Here is a 20071-nt window from a genome sequence, read left to right on the forward strand (position 1 = left end):
ATCTTATTTTCTTATTTTAGTTTGGGACTCTGGCTTTCTTTTTTTCTGTAAAATGGATTTTCCTTTTAATTTCAATTAAAATTGCTAATGCATCTGCAAATTTCTGAGCCAGAAGGGGCTAACGGGATGGAGAGAAAGCATGGGTTCAAATCCAGCCTCTGTCACCCACTAGCTCCGTGGCCTAAGCAGGTTGTTTATTTCTGAGCCCCTATTGTCTCATCTTTAAATTCAGAATAATTCCTACCTTGCAGGCTTGTTGTGAAAACTCACATTAAGCGAGATGACATGCTGAACTGAACGTGACTGACCCTTAGAAAATGCTGTGGCAACAACAGTAATTATCGTTGTTCTGCAGCGCTGCCTGGCTTCAGAGAGCTGGAAGGAGCTTTGAATCAGGTTTGAATTGGGGTTGGTGACCTCCGGACAAATTCCTCACCCCAGACTCATCCCCTAAGAACGGCTCTGCGTGCGGCCAGCTCCCTGACCCGCAGGGCCGTCACTAGGACTGTTCGGCTTGTGCTGCTGGCACGTGGTCTGAGAATGCCGAACCTGTCTGAATTGAGGGGGCTGAAAGGTGGAATTCATTCATTAAGGCAGTTGCTCATGAGGCCCCAGAGTCGGGAGGCTGCAGTTTAATTACTGAGAGTGGAACCTGTGGAAATTCTCTGGTGCCCCAGTTTCAGTGTGGTTTGAGGACCTGTGTTGCTGCCCCATGTGGGCTGCCCAGCCAGAGCTGCAGGCCCGGCCCTGGCCTCACTCCCTCCTCCTGGCTCGGAGCGTGTTTTTATTTGTTTTCTTGTGTACTGGAGAGCAGGACAGCAGAGGGGTAGGAGCTCAGACAATTCAGGTTTGACTCCTCCTGCCCCATAACGGAGCAGGACACACTGGCTGGGTGGTCACAGGCAAGGTACTTTCAGTGTCCTCACTTTGTTGTGAAGACTGAATGGATTCACATAAGTGAAGGAGTGAGAACAACGCCTGGCCGGCCTGCCCTTTGGTGGTGCAGGGGATAAGCGTTGACTAGAACACTGAGGTCACTGGTTCCCGGGCTTCCTTGGTCAAGGCACATATGGGACTTGATGCTTCCTGCTCCTGACCCCCTTCTCTCTCTCTCTTTCTAAAAAAAATGAATATATAAAATCTAAAAAGAAAAGAAGAAGAAGGAGGAGGAAGAGGCCTGGCCAATAGTAAGCTAGAAATGTGCCAGCTATTTCTTTAAGGCAGTGATCACAACCAGGGTGACTTTGCCCTTCAGGGACACATGAATAACATATTGGAGACATTGTTGGTATGTCCATATAAGAAGGTCCAAAGCTGTTAAGAGTTTTTATAAAAATTTACTTGAGCCAAACAGAGGACACGCCTGGAAGCAAGATCTCAACAGACTGAGAAAAGCGCTTCGTGGAATAGCAGCTGCGCTTCTCCATGCTTGTGGAGCTCAGGAGGGGGCATACAGGAGACTGCATGAAGGTGGGAGAGGGCAAGGTGGCATTGGGTGACAGGACACTTAACAAGATTATGTGTTCTCCTGGAGGTGTGGTAACCTAGATGCACAGAGATAATGGGCAGGGCTTGCTAAAGGCAAAGATAAACTTTTCTCAGTAAAGAAGTTATATGCCTGCAGTTTAACTTCCCACCATGACCTGTCCATTTAGGAATGGATTATCAGATCACCCTGTGAAGTTATTTTCCATAGAACCCCTTTCTCAGCCACAATTGTCACAACCAAAGGGATGGTACTGCTGGCATCTGAGTCATGCACGTAATGACAGGAATATGTTCTGTGCTGTGAGCAATTTTGTTGAGCGAATATTGAAGTGCACTTGCACAGACCTAGATGGTACAGCCTACGACACACCTGGGCTGTATGGTATAGCCCCTCACTCTGTGGAAGAGGAAAAATAATTTCCCTCTACCTTTGTGGATATAGCATCAACCTGGAACACCAAGAATTCAGGTGTGAAACCCCGAGGTTGCTGGCTTGAGCATGGGCTCACTAGCTTGAGCATGGGATCATAGACATGACCCCATGGTCACTGGCTTGAAGCCCAAGGTCATTGGCTTGAGCAAAGGGTTACTCGCTCTGCTGTATCCCCCCCCGTCAATGCACATATGAGAAAGCAATCAATGAACAACTAAGGAGCCACAACGAAGAATCAATGCTTCTCACCTCTCTCCCTTCCTGTCTCTGTCTGTCCCGCTCTCTGACTCTGTCAAAAAAAAAAAAAAAAAAAAAAAGAGTAACTTCTACTTGGTTTCCAGAACTCCCATGTTTGCTGCTTCTTAAAATTAACCAGCCTAAAATATTCCTTACACCAAATAGACATATTCAGGGGTGACAAACTCTCCCCCCAGCTCCTAGGCTACAAACCTGTCCAGCATGTTACAGTACTGAATACTGTAGGCATTTGTAATACAGTACTGTTTGTGTAATTACAAGGGCTATGGTGTCATCAGGTGATAGGAATTTTTTAACTCCATTATAATCTCATGGCACTGGGATCTGTCGTTGACTGAAACATGATTGTATTAGGTAGGGCCCAGGGGAGCTGCTAAATATCCAACCCAACAGTCCCAGTCCAACATGTCAGTTGTGCCAAAGGTGAGAAACCAGTGACTTGGGGCAGCCTGTAGAACAGGGGTCAGGAAACTTTTTGGCTGAGAGAGCCATGAACGCCACATATTTTAAAATGTAATTCTGTGAGAGCCATACAACAACCGTGTACGTTACGCATTATCCAATAAAAATTTGGTGTTGTGCCTGACCTGTGGTGGCGCAGTGGGATAAAGTGTCAACCTGGAACACTGAGGTTGCCGGTTCGAAACCTTGGGCTTGCCTGGTCAAGGCACATATGGGAGTTGATGCTTCCTGCTCCTCCTTCTCTCTCTCTCTCTCTCTCTCTCTCTCTCTCTCCCTCTCTCTCCCCTCTCTCTAAAAATCAATAAATAAAATATTAAAAAAAAATTTGGTGGTGTCCCGGAGGACAGCTATGATTGGCTCCAGCCACCTGCAACCATGAACATGAGCGGTAGGAAAAGAATGGATTGTAATACATGAGAATGTTTTATTTTTATTTTTTTTTTCATTTTTCTGAAGCTGGAAACAGGGAGAGACAGTCAGACAGACTCCCGCATGCGCCCGACCGGGATCCACCTGGCACGCCCACCAGGGGCGACGCTCTGCCCACCAGGGGGCGATGCTCTGCCCATCCTGGGCGTCGCCATATTGCGACCAGAGCCACTCTAGCGCCTGGGGCAGAGGCCAAGGAGCCATGCCCAGTGCCCGGGTCATCTTTGCTCCAATGGAGCCTTGGCTGCGGGAGGGGAAGAGAGAGACAGAGAGGAAAGCGTGGCGGAGGGGTGGAGAAGCAAATGGGCGCTTCTCCTGTGTGCCCTGGCTGGGAATCGAACCCGGGTCCTCCGCACGCTAGGCCGACGCTCTACCGCTGAGCCAACCGGCCAGGGCCATGTTTTATATTTTTAACATTATTTTTTTAATTAAAGATTTGTCTGTGAGCCAGATGCAGCCATCAAAAGAGCCACATCTGGCTCACGAGTCATAGGTTTCTGATCCCTGCTGTAGAAAGTATGGAAGCTCTTTTTTTTTTTTTTTTTAATAAATTTTTATTAATGGTAATGTCATTAATTAATGACATTAATAAATCAGGGTACATATATTCAAAGAAAACATGTCTAGGTTATTTTGTCATTAAATTATGTTGCGTATCCCTCGCCCAAAGTCAGATTGCCTCCGCCACCCTCTATTTAGTTCTCTGTGCCCCTCCTCCTCCCCCTAACTCTCTCCCTCCCTCCCTCCCATGTCCTCCCTCCCTCCCATGTCCTCCCTCCTCCCACCCCTGGTAAGCACCACACTCTTGTCCATGTCTCTTAGTCTCATTTTTATGTGGAAGCTCTTCTTCATCATTCCCTTGAGCCAGTTGGGAGCTGATGGGTAAACTAGGAGGGAAGAAGGGAGAAAAGGAAGCTGGGGTATCTTAAACCTTGGAATATGGATTCTTAGTGTTTATTTAATTTTACCCCCATCCTGTAATGAAAATATCTTTTACTTACATTGTCTGTGTTGCCTTCTGATCTTATCACTAGTAATAGTAACTAATATTGAATGTTTGCTGTGTACCAGCATTATGCCTAGGGCTTTGTTTATATGTTATCTCATTTTCAGCCAGTACTTGAGGCAGGTACCAATGTCACCCCCATTCTATAGCTGAAGAGACTGAGGCTTAGAGATGGGTCTTTCCCCACACTGCCCCACTGCATCTCCCCCATCTCTGTTGACGGGGACACGGGCCTTCAGTTGCTGAGCCCACAGACGTGGGAGTCACCATCACCTCCCCTTCTCTCACTCTACACCATGCCCACCTGTCCTCCCGATGTCCTGCCCATTCCTAGCCCCATGGCCATGGCCACTTCCTGCCTTTTTGCCTGAATTTCTGCCATAGCCCCCTTGCAAGTCTCCCCGCTTCCACTCTCACCCCTCTGTCTCTTCTCTATTCTTGAGTTGGGGTGGCCCTGCTAAAACCCAGGTCAGAGCAGGCCACAGTGTCTGCCCTTTCTTAGAGGTCAAGGTCAGGTTCTCACAGAGGCCTCCATGGCTCCTGCTGTCCCCTGTCCTTGCCCACTTTCCTCCTGCTTCCCCCATGGCCCCACATGCTGCCCCCAGGGCCTCCGTCCTCTGCACCTGCATCTGCAGCTTGTTCCCTCATGCCCTGGTGTCTGCTCAAGAAGGCCCACCTGACCTCCCCACGCTCCTGTCCTCGCCCAACCTCCCCACGCTCCTGTCCCCACCCCGGCTCAGATTTTCATCATAGCACCTACCACCTCCTTCCAGACTGTAGTATTATATTTACTGAGTGATTATTTTGTATTTATTTTGTTTTGTCCTCCATCTTCACTGGAAGGTATGTAAGGATTTTTTGACTGGTTTTTTTTTTCATTGATGTATGCTAATACCCTTAGTAGGTGCTCAATAAACTTGTTGATTGAATGAATAATGAATGCATTCCCAAGGCCATAAGGCTGGTAAGTGGCATTGCCAGGATGCCAGTTCTTCACCTTCACTTATGTCGCTCCTTCTTCCCAAAGTGTGCCCCCTGCCCGCAGCACCCCATCCAGTGCACAGTGTCTCCCAGAATGCCCTAGAAGTTTCCCAGATGTGATCAGCCACCACATTTGTCTCGCAGATAGTCACATGGTACTGACTGAAGACGAATCCGCTCAGCTTTCCCAGCCTGTGGGCTTCCCCGGGGCTGCTGGAGTCTGTCCTAGTCCAGCCTGTCTTCGGCCTTCGCTGGCACACCGGGTAGCTCTCGTGGCCGGCCCCCTGGCTCCCCCCTTCCCTCAACCGTGGTGGCAGTCCAGGCTATTATAGCACTATTCCCATGCCTCAGTTCCGCCTGCCGCAGTGTCCCACACCCTCCCGTCCTCACCACCCTCTGTCACCCTAGCCCAAGCCTCAGCTCTGCCTGGCCTAGGAGGTTTCCGCCCCAGTCCCTTCTGCATGCTGCAGCCGCCCTGGTCTTCCAAAGCTCGACTTCTCCTGACTTCACACTGTCAGTGCCTCCCCCCCTTAGAGGCCCACCATGTCCAGCACCGGCTCCTGCCCGTGGCCTCAGTCACACCTTCCTCTTCCTCCCGTTTGTCCAGAGGCCCAGTCTCTTCCTGCTTCGGGTCCTTCACAGGTCTGTGCCCCTGAACACAGAGGGGCCCCCAACCCAACTTCTCCTCATCCTCCAGGGACTAGCTCAGAGGTCTGTATCATTCATCAGTGTGCAGGGTGCCATTTACCTGAGTATGACCTGACCAGTGTGTCCCCCTCACCAGGAGCCACTCAGCGCAGGGACCAGACCTCTTTCACTCAACAGTGTATCTTCAGTGCCCAGCACACGGCCTGGCCTTTGGCGGATGCTCAGTAATTGTTCAGAGAATGTCTGTTCCCAGTGCTTGTCAGGCCTTTGCCCTTCCTCTGTACTAGCCAGCTCCTACTCATCCTTCACGCCCCGGCCCGTGTCTTTGCCCCGAGCCCTCTGCAGCTAGTCCCCCCTTGCGCACCCCTACTCTGCCACTCCCTACACTGGGTCAGGTCTTTTCCTCCCCACTCTGAGCTGCTCGGGGAGACACAGTACATTATGTGCGGTTGTCACTCTGGAAGAGTGTGTATCTTTTTTTCTTTTTTGAAGCAAGTAAGTCAAAAATTTATTGGTTGTGCAAGAATACACTTAGAAGAGCGGACAAAGAAAAGGGGGCCTTGGAGATAGTTTAAGGGGGTGGGCCCAGGGTGAGCTGCTGCTGCCTGCTGCTCCCTGATTGCGAGTCCATGGGGTCCCTTAGAGCTTAGCAGAAACAGACCTCTGGCAAGGAAAACGCGCCTGGGGGAAGAGAAGGGGGTTCAGGAGGCACGGGCGGGCGTGCTCTCAGGAAGGGGAGCACCTGGAAGGCTTTTCGTCTTAATTTGACATACTGTTTGACTGGTTATTACGTATTTATTGTTTGTGCTGTCTTTTTGTTCACCTTGTGTAGTTTGGTTTCCTCAGCGATTCAGTCATCTCCTGGAAGGCGGGCTCAGTCTCATAGCCCCTCTTGTATCTCCTGCTCCCTGAGCTGATATAGGGCTGCGGACATATTCATCCTTCTTGTGTCCATGTCATGACTACATTGGGTTGCGGGAGCCCCTAGGCAGTGTGACAGCACTTTGATGTCCTTTCCCTCATTCTGAGCCAGCCTTGTAATCTGCAGGGCCCCTTATCCAAAACTCATTAGGAGTTTCCAGACAGTGACAGCAGAGCTTTACCCCCAGGGTGGGGCCCTTCTGAGCACCCAGTCCTTACATATAAAGCCACCCCGATCTCATGCATCCGAGGGAAGACGTGGTAGAGGCCACGATTTCCCTTCCACAAATGGCGAATGCAGGGCCCAGGGGACAGTGACTAACCTCAGGTTGCACAGCTCACCAGTGACAGAGCAGAACTGAAAACAACCCAGCCCCCGCGCATGCGCTCTTACACTGGTGTGTGCTCTTACACTGGCGTGTGCACTTACACTAGTGTGTGCTCTTATACCGGCGTGTGCACTTAAACTGTTGCTGGGTGCGCAGGCTTCAACCCTCAGTCTCCCCCTCTGTAGATTGGGAACACATAAAATGGCACAGGGAACAGTTGGCCGTGAGTCCCCCGGACAGTCACAGCAGGAACACCCCAGCATCCCTTTGACGTCTTCCCCTTACTTACAGTTGTGGATACAGAGTTCTTCTCTGCTCCTTAGAAGGGCCTGAGCCCTATAGATGGTTGGAGGCTAATTAGCTGTAGCAGTAGGTGAAGAAATTAAAGCCCCTCAAGAAGCGACAGAGGTGGTCTCTTTTCATCTCGTTTTGAAGAAATGTGGAGACTTGGAAAGTTACCCAGGGGCCCTTGGTATTTGGGTGCTTTGATATCTAGAGGAATAAAAGCAATTAATCACTCTACTCATCTGTTCCCATCAGGGTGGTCTGAGCGGGAGGGTGGCAGTGCTGGTGACAGCTCGTCTGGCCCACAGCCATCGCCAGCTGAAAGAATACACAGAACAGAGACCCAGAGGGCAGAGCCGTGCCCACCTGTAGGGAGGCTTTTGAAATCTCACTTTTTATGGAAAACACGTTTTCCCCGGGCCCTTGGGTGAGTGAGTAGCTTTCTTTGTAGAAATTGCCGAAGACAGGCTTTCCAAGTTCCCCTTGGTCCTGGACCTCCCTTGGAACAGGTTTCTCAGAGCGTCATCCTCAGACCGCTGTCCCTATGCAGGGCTGAGAGCTGGAAAGCCCCCCTCAGCCCCGGTGCTCTGAGGTCTGTGTGTCTCGGCAGAGGGGGTGATCAGGCGGAAGTCGCCGGTGGGTCTCCTGGTGACCCCAGTCTGCCTCCCCCGTGTCTCCTGCCTTTTGGCCTCAGTCCATGCTCCTGTTAAATTAACCTGCAGCAGGTCTGAATGACATGATGGGGGGTAGTGGGGGGCAAAAGACAAGAAGACAGTGTCCTCGGAGTCCTGGAAGAGGTGTGTTTGGCACAGTGGACAAGTTGCCAGGCTAGTAGGTTATAAGTTATCTGTATCTGTGTGTGTGTGTGTTAGTTTATTTTTACACATACCACACAGACATAATGCATGTCTGAGCACACAGGAGGCGGAGCCCCCAGGTTCCCGTGCCTGGCTCACACTAGGTTTGGTGGGTGCGCCTTCTCGTTCGTGCAGGTGTGGCACTTGCCTGTCAGCTGTCCTGGGGTGACTCACTCTGGTCCACGGCATTTCCCAACACAGCTCTCAATTGGATGTAGTGACTAACCCAAGGGGAGGAGGGTGTGTGGTGACCTGCTTTGGTCGGAAATGACAGGCGAGCCAGCTGTAGTCAGCACCTTCCCCCAGAGGTGTTGGTGCACGCTCCCTGGGCTGGCCAGACACACAGGTATTTCTGGACTGCAGCAGAGCCCGTTGCCATGCGCTTCCCGCCTGCGGTCCTGTATCTGTCAGCTCCGGGCTGGACTTGGCTGCTGTTGGAGCCCTCCTGGCTCCTCCCATGACCTGTGTTCTATGTTTCCACAGGGCCGCACCTTCCTCTTTCTCCCTGGCCACAGCCCGCTTGTCGCATTTGAGCACCTGTTTGCCTGAAGTTAATTTCTAGAAGCAGGTAAGGATACCAAGGGAAAGATGTCTGGTGATGTGGCTATAGATCAGCGTTGGGGGGGGGGGGGTGTCTTGGGTACAGGCTCAGGGCCTGACTGCAAAGTTAGTGCATCTCATCTCCCTCTGCTTCATCCCTAATAATGCTTATTTCTTCAGATGTGTGGGTTCCCATGGTGAATGCTGTGGTGCTGCTGGCTGCTTTTAGGCTGGCAAGATGTGTGCAGTCTCTGAATTAATATTTTTTTTGACTTTCTATGAATAGCACAATTATATGGCATTGTATTTGTATGCAGTGTAAACAATGTACAACGGTATTTGTACATGTTTTTTCTTCTTTTCCAAGTGTGAGGAGGGGAGATAGGCAGACTCCCGCATGAGCCCCACCTGGGATTCACTCAGTGACCCCCATCTGGGGCCGATGCTCTGCCTATCTGAATCCATGCTCACAGCCAAGCTATTTTTAGCACCTAAGGTGGAGGCTCCATGGAGCCACCCTCAGCACCCGGGGCCAATGCACTCAAACCAATCAAGCCATGGCTGTGAGAGAAGAAGAGAGAGAGAAAGAGAGAAAAAAGGGGGGAGGGGTAGAGAAGGCAGATGATTGCTTCTCCTGTGTGCCCTGACTGGAAATTGAACCCAGGACATCCACATGCTAGGCTGACACTCTACCACTGAGCCAACCGGCCAGGGCTAATTGTACATTTTAAAATGGGAGCATTTACAACCAATGAATGTGCAAATAAATAAAAAAACAAATAGATGTTTCTATTTCTCTCTCTAAAATCAATAAATTTAAAATATGAGCATTGCCTGACCTGTGGTGGCACAGTGGATAAAGCGTCGACCTGGAACGCTGAGATTGCTGATTTGAAATCCTGGGCTTGCCTGGTCAAGGCATATATGGGAGTTGATGCTTCCTGCTTCACCCCCCTTCTCTCTCTCTCTCTCTACTCCTTCTCTCCTCTCTAAAATGAATAAAGTCTTTAAAAAAATGTGAGCATTTAAAATATACCACATTTTTAAATAGACAAAACAAAAGACAAGTGTTGGGACCCGTGGGGCAGAAACGGCTTGTGTATCTAAAGGAGCCCTGCTGTCTGGCCCAGCTTGAGGCTACTCAGTACTTTCCAAGCAGGTACAAGATCACTCTGGGTATAAATGTGTATTTTTGTTTTTTTAAAGTAAGAAGGGAGATAGAGATAGACTCTAGCATGCGCTCTGACTGGAATCTACCCGACAAACCCATCTGGGGCCAATGCTTGGACCTACTGAGCTATCCTTAGCACCTGGGGCTAATGCTCGAACCAGTCGAGCCACTGGCTGCAAGAGGGAAAGAGAGAGAGAAGGGGGGAGAGGGAGGGTAAAAGAAGCATACCGTTGCTTCTCATGTGTGCTGTGACTGGGAATCGAACCCAGGACATCTGCATACCAGGCTGATACTCTATCCAATAAATGTATATTTCAATTTATATATATATGGATGTTCAAACAGCATTAGGTTCACTTCATAAATAAAAATGAGTGCAGGTGGCTGTGTTTGTATTCAAGGCCACTTGTGTCTGTCAAAGGGAAGCCAGCTTTTTTTTTTTAAGGTTTTATTTATTCATTTTAGAGAAGGGGGGAGAAGGGGAGGAGCAGGAAGCATCAACTTCCATATGTGCCTTGACTGGGCAAGTCCAGGGTTTCAAACTGGCGACCTCAGCATTCCAGGTCGATGCTTTATCCACTGCGCCACCACAGGTCAGGCCGGGAAGCCAGCTTTTTAAGCTGTTTATCAGAATGGGTCTGATTGCTGCATGTACCATTCAGGAGTCCTGCTCACCCGGTCCCTTCGCACTACCTTCTGATTCCTCTAAGGTGGGATCAGCTGCTTTAGAGCTGTGATCATGTGCTGGTAGAGATTGGGTACCCGCAGAGACTGGGCAGGGTGTCTCTCAGAGAACGCAGTGTGGCCTCCCAGGCCGCGGGCCCCATTTATCACTTCGGATCTTTCTCGGTGGTTGTGAGCCCCTTCCTCACTGTCCATTACCAGCCAACCTTCCTTCAACAGAGATGCGGGCTCAGAACGAACAGGGGTATTTGTGGGAGGTGGGTAAAGGGGCAGGGATATGCCTGTGTGTCTGCAGTGAATGTATGTACCTGAGTTTCTCTTAATTGCATTTGTCTCAATCAGATGTAGTTTTCTGGAATCAGCCCCACTTTTATCTACGGCATGATATATAGCTGTAGGCCTCTGCCCTCGCTATACATTTGGAGAGTTGACAATTGTTTCTTTTCATTTTCTGTTCTTTAGCTCATCTATGCCTTTTCTTGGTTAGCAGCCAGAACATTATATCTTAAAAGAGGGAACAAGTCTGTCTCTGACTTGGGCAGTTATCACAGAGATTCTCTTAGGATTTAGAATGGACAAGCCACCATGTGAGGTGATGGGACGTTTATGGGTCTAGCCAGGAAACCATAATTGAGGAGCATTGTTACCTTTGGCCCTATGGGTCAGTTTGGACTTACATAATTTAAACACATTAAAAATTTTAAAATTTATTTTAGAGAGGAGAGAGAAAAACATTGATTTGTTGTTTCATTTATTTATGCATTCATTGGTTGATTCTTGTATGTGCCCTGATGGGATCAAACCCATAACCTTGGTGTACAGGGAGGATGCTCTAACCAACTGAGATACCCAGCCAGGGCTTAAACACATTTTAATGGAGCCAGGTTCTTGATCCCTACAAAGGAGAATAGAAATTCTCAAATAAAGTTAGCCTGATGCTTGTCAGAATTGTGATGAAAATTTAATAGCACGTTTGCTTAGATAGGCACAAAATACAAGCACCCTTCAATATCCTTGTAGCATACCAGTGACTGAAATGTCTGTTGTTTGGGTTATAATGATTTATTCTCTTCAATTATTAATTTTCTCCACACTGACACCCTTGATGCAGATTTTGTTTAGAAATTAAGTAAACCAGACCTGGTCGGATAGCTTGATTGGATAGCATTGACCTGAAACACAGAGGTTGCTGGTTCAATCCCGGTCAGGGCACATACAAGAACAGAATTAAGTTCCTCCCCCACCCCCTCAAGTCAATAAAATAAGCATTTAAAAAGAAGAAATTAAGTAAACCAGTTCTGAAGGTCTAATTCATTTAGACGGGAGTGTGAAGGGTGGGAATGTGTGCTCACTGGCCACATTCTGCCCCAGATCTAGCCCTGGGGGTTCCCACCGTTAGGAGGCAGGGTGGAATCAGCTCATACAAGAACTAGAAGAATCCTAGAAGACTGTAATTTTTAGAAATGACAAGAATCTTCCCCAGAGCAAGAAGAAACAGGTGAGAACCACTCTGTCAGGGAGGTGTGCTGACATGGGAGTAACATGGTCCCAGAAGTGCATTCAGGCATCCACAAAACCCTGTAAACTCCCCACTTAGTAATCACTGATGAGTGAAGGAGGTCCCTGGGGCCAGGCTACGATGTTAGAAGATGATGGAATGACACTGATCTGTATAGGATGCTGGGGTTAGGATTGCTGGACAGAGCAAAATTCTGAAAACTAGACTACATGTAAAATGATTCACAGGTGTGCATATGTGTGTGTGCATGCATACACACACACTCTCTCTCTCTCTCTCTCTCCTGTTGGTTCTGAGACTGCATCTCTGTTGGAGGAAACTTGGCTGTCAGGAAAGGGTGGTGAGGAAAAGGCTCCGAACCACCGTGAACCCAGGACCCCCAGCTCCTGGGCTATTCAGCGTCCTGTAGAGCCCCTGAATGAATGACAGGATCTTGCTCTGGGACCTGGGACTGGTGTGTGGTCTGTAGCAGTAGGATCAGAGTAAGGGCTTGAGCCAGATGGGCTTGTTGGGGTGTTGGAGGGGATGGCCCCGGAACACTGGGTCTTTTGTGTGTAGCGACATCTAGTGGCTGGTCACTTGTCTTCCATGCTGTCTTTTCAAGGAGAGCAAACTGACCACATTACAGAGTTGGAAGGTTTGCTCCTGCAAGCCCACACTCCCAGTTTGGAGGCTTCATGGAGCATTTCAGATCTCCTTGGAGAACACAGTATCCCACAGCTACTCAGAAACAGGAGTTCTTTGGAAAAGCTCAGTCTGGTTCTGGAGACCGGATTAAGTCCTTTGGACTTTCTCAACGTGATAACATTTAGTCCTAAACTGGTGTGGATGCTGTAGGGATGAGGAGGCTGAGACAAACAGGCTGGGCTCCCCGCCGCACCCCACCACTGGGCTGTATTCCTTAGGCCAGCCAGGCGTGGTGCTGGCCTGCCGGAGGCGGGGTGAGCGGAGCACACGTGGCCCATTCTGCGGTCAGGCTGGGAAGAGACAAAAGCAGGCGCTTCAGCAAGGTGTTTTCAGAAAAGTGGGACAGGACAGGGTTACGTGCTCTGGCTGTGCTGCCAGAAAGGCTTCCTGGGAAGGCGTTTTTGAGCAAGACGAAGGATGAAAAGAATCCAGTTCTAGGCCCCAGGGACACTCAGTGCAAAGACTGCTGGGAAGGAGAGCTGCTGGGTGTGTTATAGAAACAGGCTGGGGCCCGGCAGGCAGAGCGGCGAGCGGAGGAGTGGGGGGAAGCATGCGGGCCTTGTGGGGTCCTGGCGGGGACTGTGCTGCCTTCAGGGGTAGGGTGGAGTGGGGATGGTGTCGTCTGTTCTGGCATGGTGGGGGAGTGGAAGGCAGTGAGAAGTGAAACCCCAGGACCGAGCTTTCCCGCTGCATTGAGCTAGGAACTTGGGCTTGTCCCACACTCTGTGCACCAGCCCCAGGGGATAGCGGGCTGCCTCTCTATAGCATAGACCGGCCTTGGGGCACCTTGCGGCTCTTTCCCAGGTACCGTCTGTCAGTTCAACCTTTTTCTGTCCCTGAAGGAGGTAGAAGGGGAGTACACAGTAGACTAGGGAGCCCAGGGCTTCAGTGTCAGAAGGAAAGACCCTAAAAGGGGACCATGTCACATCAGCTAAATATATAGCTGCTAGTGAAGCCCCAATTGGCCAGCTTGCTGGCCGACTGTGAGGGCTCCTAGGGCCAGGGCCTCTGTTAGGTGATGGGGACTGAGCAGTTGATAGGGGACCTCCAGGGAAGCTGCTGTTCAAGGCTCCGGCACATTTCTCAGTCTCCCCTTTGCACGAAGAGCTGCCCTTCCCAGGAGAGCCACCCTGTGGGAGAGCCTGCTGGCCCCCAAGGTATGGACAGTGTGAGGAGTGTTCTTGGCCCACCAAGTTCCCTTGGTCCTCCAAGCACAGCTCCTTGGCACCAGGGCTGCTGAGGCTCCACCCCACCAGCTGCTGCTGCGTTATTTCTGACTCATCCAGGAGTTAGAAATATGTAATCTAAACCCCTCCACGCCTGTTTCCTCTACCCGCTCCTCCTGGAGGGGAGACCCTGGGACCTCTCTCCTGGGACCTTTCTGCAGGTCGAGCCCCTACTACACCTGGACACGGCTGCTGCCTGCAGGAGCTGCCCTCCGACAGGTGGGGTGGGCCCGTGCGGGCGATGGCAATGAGCCTGTGGGCGTGTGTCTGTGCCCACAGCCCCAACTCACCTCTCCCATCGAGGGATTCCTTGGAGCCCAGCCCAGGAGCTGGCCTCTTGAACTTGTCAGGGGCTTTGGCTGACGGCGTGGCCTTGGGGTTTGGGGGCTGGGCACTATCCACAGTTTCTCCGGCAGAGGCCCACCCCTGCCTCTGGTCATGCCACTCCTGCTCCATGTGTGAGTTGCTTGCTTTGAAAACCTGGGACACTTTGTGGTTATGTAGCACATCTGTTGCTTGTACAGGAGCCTTGCTGAGGGGGTGGCTGGAAGGCAGAGCTGGCCAGATGTCTGGGTCAGCTCACTCTCTCTGGGCCCGACAGCTCTGCGCACAGAGGGGCCCCCAGCGCCAGGGCTAGGTGGAGCTGCTCCGTCTGGATGGGGCCAGCGGGGCAAAGGGGAGAAGGCAGCCCGCCATCTGCTCTGGGCTCTCAGAAACGAGACCCTGCAGCATAGTGGGCACCTGACAACTCCTGCCCAGCACCCTATGCTGGGCGTGCCTCGTCCTGACACCCCCTCGTGTTTGTCCTTGTTCTGCAGGAGTCCCCAGAGCTGGCCAGGGGATGAACCGGGAGGGGGCTCCCGGGAAGAGTCCGGAGGAGATGTACATTCAGCAGAAGGTCCGGGTGCTGCTCATGTTGAGGAAGATGGGGTCAAACGTGAGTGCCTGAGGAGTGCCCAGCCCCGGCCCCAGGGAGGTTGCCTGTGGGGCAGAGCAGGGGCTGTAGCCAATGCCTGTAGCCCGCGTTGGGGGGGGGGTGCTCTGAGCCTGTGGTTTGGCTCTATGGCTGATACATGTAGCACAGAGTCTATATGTCCAGTTCCAGGGGCACTACTGGGGCAATATTCTCACCTTTGGGCCAGGGTTGGGCCAGGTGGGGAGAGTTCTGATGTCCTACCTTCCTTTCCTCCCCCTCCCAGCCCTGGGTCTCCTCCCCTAGGGAGCGGCTGAGGGGTGCTGGTTAGGTCAGACACTGAGAAGGTGGCAGATATGCAGGGGCGTTTCTCCAGGGAGGGCCTGCACCTTCTTACTGGCCCTGCGCTGCCCTAGGGTCCAGTCTCAGGTCTGCTCTGAGTGGCGAACCCCATGGACCACATTTCAGGGGTGGGACAGGCACTCACTCCGGAAGTGCAGGGTGCCCCTCACCTGCCGCTCTCTCGCCCTTGCAGCTGACAGCCAGCGAGGAGGAGTTCCTGCGCACGTACGCGGGGGTGGTCAACAGCCAACTCAGCCAGCTGCCGCAGCACTCCATCGACCAGGGTGAGTGGGGGCCCGCGGCCACGCCCTGCCCACCGTACCCTGTGGCTCCCATAGAAAGCACCCCTGCAGCCCTCCCGGATGGGGGAAACTGCTTTTGTGTGCTAGGACCTGGCCTGTGTGCAGGCTACACGGTGCCTGGGTGTTCCTGGCTGTGCCTGGAAGGGGCCCCTAAGGCCTTGGAAGTCCCTGTGTGCTCTTGGGGGTTATTTTTTGGGGGGTATCCTCAGCCAATCATAAGAATGGTAGTAAGTAACATCAGAGTATATTGTCTAGTAGGCGTGTGCTAAGTACTTGATACATGTTATTTCATTTAATTATAGATAGCTACTGTTTGTATTACTTTCACTTAACCAGCAAGGAACAAGTTATGCCCTTGGTCATGCAGCCACCTACCAAGGGGCCCAAGTGCAAACCTGCAGCCCAGTTCCGCTTCTGGGCTCTGGGTTCGGCACTGTCTGTCCTGGAGCAGCAGGAGGCTGCTGGGCACTTATGGGGATCCTTCTTTCTGGAAGGCTTATCCTGACGCTGTTGCCCAGTATCCTGACTAGCACCTCTTTCTGATTATTTTCATTTGTTCTTACTATGTTCCGTTTGAATTATTGGCTGTGATATAGTGTGGCATGTCCGAGTGAGGGGGCTCCATATGTGGAGTGCTGAGGGGTGCATCTGCCCATCTGCAAGGCCAAGGAGAAGAGCAGGTCTGGCCCATGGGGCTGCTTGTCTTGAGGTTGCCCTGGTTCTCCTGGATGTCACAGGGCTCTGCCCTGGCGCAGGGCCCAGTTCCCAAGCTCTGACGCTGGGTGTGACCCTGCCTGTGCACCTAACTCAGCAGAAATGTACAGGACGTCCCAGTGGCGCAGGCAGCTCCCTGGGACAGCCGCTCGCCCTGTGCAGCTTGCCCAGTTCACACTCATGTGGCAGCCTGTCTGTCCTGACTGCGCTGTGGGCGGAGCTGGGGAGGAGACAAGGGGTGTGATGTCTGCCCCTGCCCCTCCGAGGGTATTTTTTAGGGGGGTACCCTTCTCTAGGCTGATGTGGGAACCTAGCAAAGGTCCCCTCCCTGGCTGCTGAGCCAGATCTCCCCGAAGCCCTGACATGTTTGAGTTCCCGGGGCCTTCCTTTTGTCCTGTTTGGTCTTGGGTCACTGAGTTAACCTGAATCTGAGCCGGGGTGTTAAGAACGTCTCTAGTAGAGCGCTCCTAATGGGAAAAAAGATAATCTGGAGAAGTGTGTGTCAGTACAGAATACAGCACATCCACCCCTCCCCCCACATGCACATACACACGCATAGAGAAAAGGCTGAAAGAACACCACACAGTTAGTAGACAGTTTGGATAGAGAGTAAAATTGTATCAGAGACTCTGACTTTCCAAATCACATATTTTTTGTAAAACTTATTTTTTAACATTATACACACAGTTCTTTTGTAATAAGGCAAGTCTAAAAAGTATTTTTATGAGAACTTATGAGAACTCTTTATCTCGCTCAACTAAACCAAGAGTTGAGAATAAAAATGAGTTCTGTCAAGTCATGTAAGGAGGTCACAGTGACCGCACCTGGCCTGAAATTGCTGAGCAGTCAGGAGTGAGTCATAGGTGTGTGTGGGTGTGGCCTTATGGGCCCAGAATTGGGGCCTTTGTGAGTGTGGAGCGTCCATGGGACAGCCAGACCAGCCTTGGACACATCTCTCTCTGGGAAGCAGGCTTCTGGGGCTGAACCTGGAGCCAGGGGAGAGTCTGGGGAGGCTAGGGCAGGAGTGGTTCTCTGCTGCTGGGGTGCCCTGCAGACTGCCCCTCTCCCCCAGTCACTGCTGATCTGAGCCTCACAGGAAAGGCAGGTGCTGCAAAAAGCCCCAAGAATGCCTGGGACTGAGGGAGGGAGGGGCAGCGGCTGGGCCGGGAAGAGCTGCACAGGTGTACTGTTATTTCCTTGTGTGCTTGACAATACCACAGACAAAGATAGCAACAGGCAAACAGCAACCCGTCCAGTCTCCGACTGTGCACGTACAAGCCTGGGAGCAGGGCCATACATTTCTGCTCTTGCCGTGGGGTCAAATAGTTGTCAGCTAAAATTCTAGTCTGCCTACCTTCTCCACTGGCAGAGCTGACCTCAGCTGATGCCACAGGCATGCTGCTGTCAGAGGCTCCAGTGCTGCCCATGTGGCAAAAGCTCTGGCTCACTGCTTCCAGGGCAGGGGACCCCAGCCTGAAAGACCCCTTAAGGCGTAGGAACAGAAGCCTGGTGTGAGTGCCTCCTGCCACTAGGTGGCACTGTCTCTCAGCAAATGCCCCACACTTCCCTCCTTGGGTACCCTCAATCTATTGCTATTCCAGTTCCCCCTGTAGGGCCCCGAGGTCACCCCACCAGTGGATCTGTGCTTGGCGTCAGTCCTGGGGTCCTGCCCACAAGCTTTAGACCTGCACATGCTTCCTCTCTGGGGCTGGAGTCGCACTGACTGCCCTCCTTAGATGTGGAGGAGAGTGGGCTGGCATCCCTTGCCAACTGTTATCTGGCCCCTCACCCTGCACCCAGAACCTCCTGGCCTCCCCCACTGCCATTCTTCCCTTGATGAACGTATGTTCAGTATTGGCTGGATCCAGGCAGGTGCCGGAGAACCCAGAGCGTGGGCCTGCACCTCAGGGGCTCACTGCATGGCTCCAGCAGTGGGCCCCAGTGGCACCCCTGTACTGAACTGAGTGGTGGGTGTCCCTGGCTTCTGCTGGGCTGAGACTACTTAGGAAAAACTCCTTCTAGAAGCCCTGCTTTGCCTCCCTTATCTTTCATGATACCCCCCCTCACTTTCTTCCTCTCTGCCCACCCCCTGTGAGTGCCCTCTTTCCCTTTGTCATTGTGGTCTTCTCCATATCCTGTCCTTGACTCTCAGTCTCGTACATTCTCTCTGGGAGCTCGTATACGCTCTGGTGATGTTAACAGAAGTGCACCCTCAGCCCAGACCCATCTGCTGAGCCCAGAACTCTGCAGCTCTCTGCTCACATCTCACTGCAGATGTCCCACACTCAGCAGATCCAGATTCAGAGCCATCCCCACTCGTCCTCTGTCATGACGTATGCACCACCCACATGCCCAGTGTCCTCCTGTCTTCCCTGAGTCTCTAGTAAGTGACAAAGTCTTTTGATTTTCCCACCTTACTGTTTCTCACATCTGCTTTGTCTTGTCCGTCTTGGTTTGAGCCCGTTTTGGTCTGAGATGGTATTAATTCTTGTCTCGATGACTGCAAACAGCTCCTAATTAACTGGCGTCTTGCTTTCTCACCCCCCCCCAGCACCCCCCCCCTTCCTGCAGTGTTCCTACTGCACAGCCAGAGGGACTTTGAAGGCCACATCAGCAGGTCCCTCCCTACTTCATACCTTTTAGTGGCTCTCTACTGCCTGAGGATAGAATCCAGCCTCCTTAGCATGAGGAGCAAAACCCCCTACCCACCTGCGACACCACGACCTCAACCTTGTGCACCTTAAATGGCCATAGCAAGTGGCTTTTAGCTCCTGCCTCAGGCCATGAGTGTTCACACCCTTCTGCCTCTGATTTGCCTCTTGGCTGCCAGGAGCCGTACTGGCTCTCCACGCCCTCCCTCCCTCCCAGGCCAGGCCCTCCTTTAATTTTTTCTATTTTAGTTTTACTTCATCTTTTATTGAATTTTGGGGGTGACATTGGTTATTAAAATATATAGGACTTTTTATTAGGGAATGTTTTAAATGAACTAACATAGAGGGAATTTAACAATAAACTTCTATGAATCCATCCCCTATCCCTCCTGTAAGCTTCATCACATGCGTACCTTGGCTGTGCCGCCCCCCACACTGGGAGTCTCTTGGTTGGTCAAGAGTCTCTCCTGGTCTCTCTGTTGACCAACTCTGAGCTACGTGAGCTTGGGACTGTGATTTCACTCCTTGTATTTATGGAACTGGGAGTTCACAGTCCCCCAAAAAGGCAGAAACATGGAGCCAATTCTCCGAGCACTATCTCCTGGTCCCTTAGGGTGGCCAAGTGAACCCAACAGCAAGGCAGAACTGACTTTGATCCAAAGAAAATCATTACTTCTCTGGGAAGGTCACCTTGCTGAGAAGGCCCAGCTGTAGCTTCCAGAGCAGGTGGGGCAACGCTGAATTCCTTCCTTATTGTCAACTGCTACTCTTTCCATAACCTCAATGCTACTCTTTCCATAACCTCAATGCTACTCTTTCCATAACCTCAACTGATCATCTTGCCTGCTGTCAAGTATGGACAGTCATTGTAGAAAAGCAGGCAAAGTGGAAACAGCTGGAAAGCCTAGGGATTGCCTCCTGTTACACAGCTGTAATCCCTATTACCTTTTGTTAAATTTCCTGTTGGCCTTTTAAAAATATGCATCTATTTTCATCATAAAGTTGGAACCACATACTATAAACATGTTAGTATCCACTTTAACATCTTTTTTTTTTTTACACCTTAGGATAATTTTAAGATCTTCTTAAGCAATTTTTTTTTTTTTTTTACAGAGACAGAGAGAGAGTCAGAGAGAGGGATAGATAGGGACAGACAGACAGGAACGGAGAGAGATGAGAAGCATCAATCATCAGTTCTTTGTTACGACACCTTAGTTGTTCATTG

The 20071-nt window shown here is 51.3% G+C and overlaps 1 protein-coding gene across 2 annotated transcripts in view; it reads left to right on the plus strand.

The window, feature by feature from the left end:
- CTNNBIP1 (catenin beta interacting protein 1) overlaps nucleotides 1-20071 on the plus strand; it is a 57199-nt gene that overhangs the window by 19189 nt on the left and 17939 nt on the right. For both annotated transcript variants that reach the window (XM_066270499.1, XM_066270500.1), the window contains exons 2-4: nucleotides 8581-8665; nucleotides 14743-14861; nucleotides 15373-15463. In XM_066270499.1, the coding sequence (XP_066126596.1) occupies nucleotides 14766-14861; nucleotides 15373-15463 (187 nt within the window). In that variant the 5' untranslated portion in view covers nucleotides 8581-8665; nucleotides 14743-14765. The remainder of the gene's footprint in view (nucleotides 1-8580; nucleotides 8666-14742; nucleotides 14862-15372; nucleotides 15464-20071) is intronic.

The sequence above is a fragment of the Saccopteryx bilineata genome, chromosome 3 (assembly GCF_036850765.1).
Source record: "Saccopteryx bilineata isolate mSacBil1 chromosome 3, mSacBil1_pri_phased_curated, whole genome shotgun sequence".
Classification (NCBI taxonomy): domain Eukaryota; kingdom Metazoa; phylum Chordata; class Mammalia; order Chiroptera; family Emballonuridae; genus Saccopteryx; species Saccopteryx bilineata.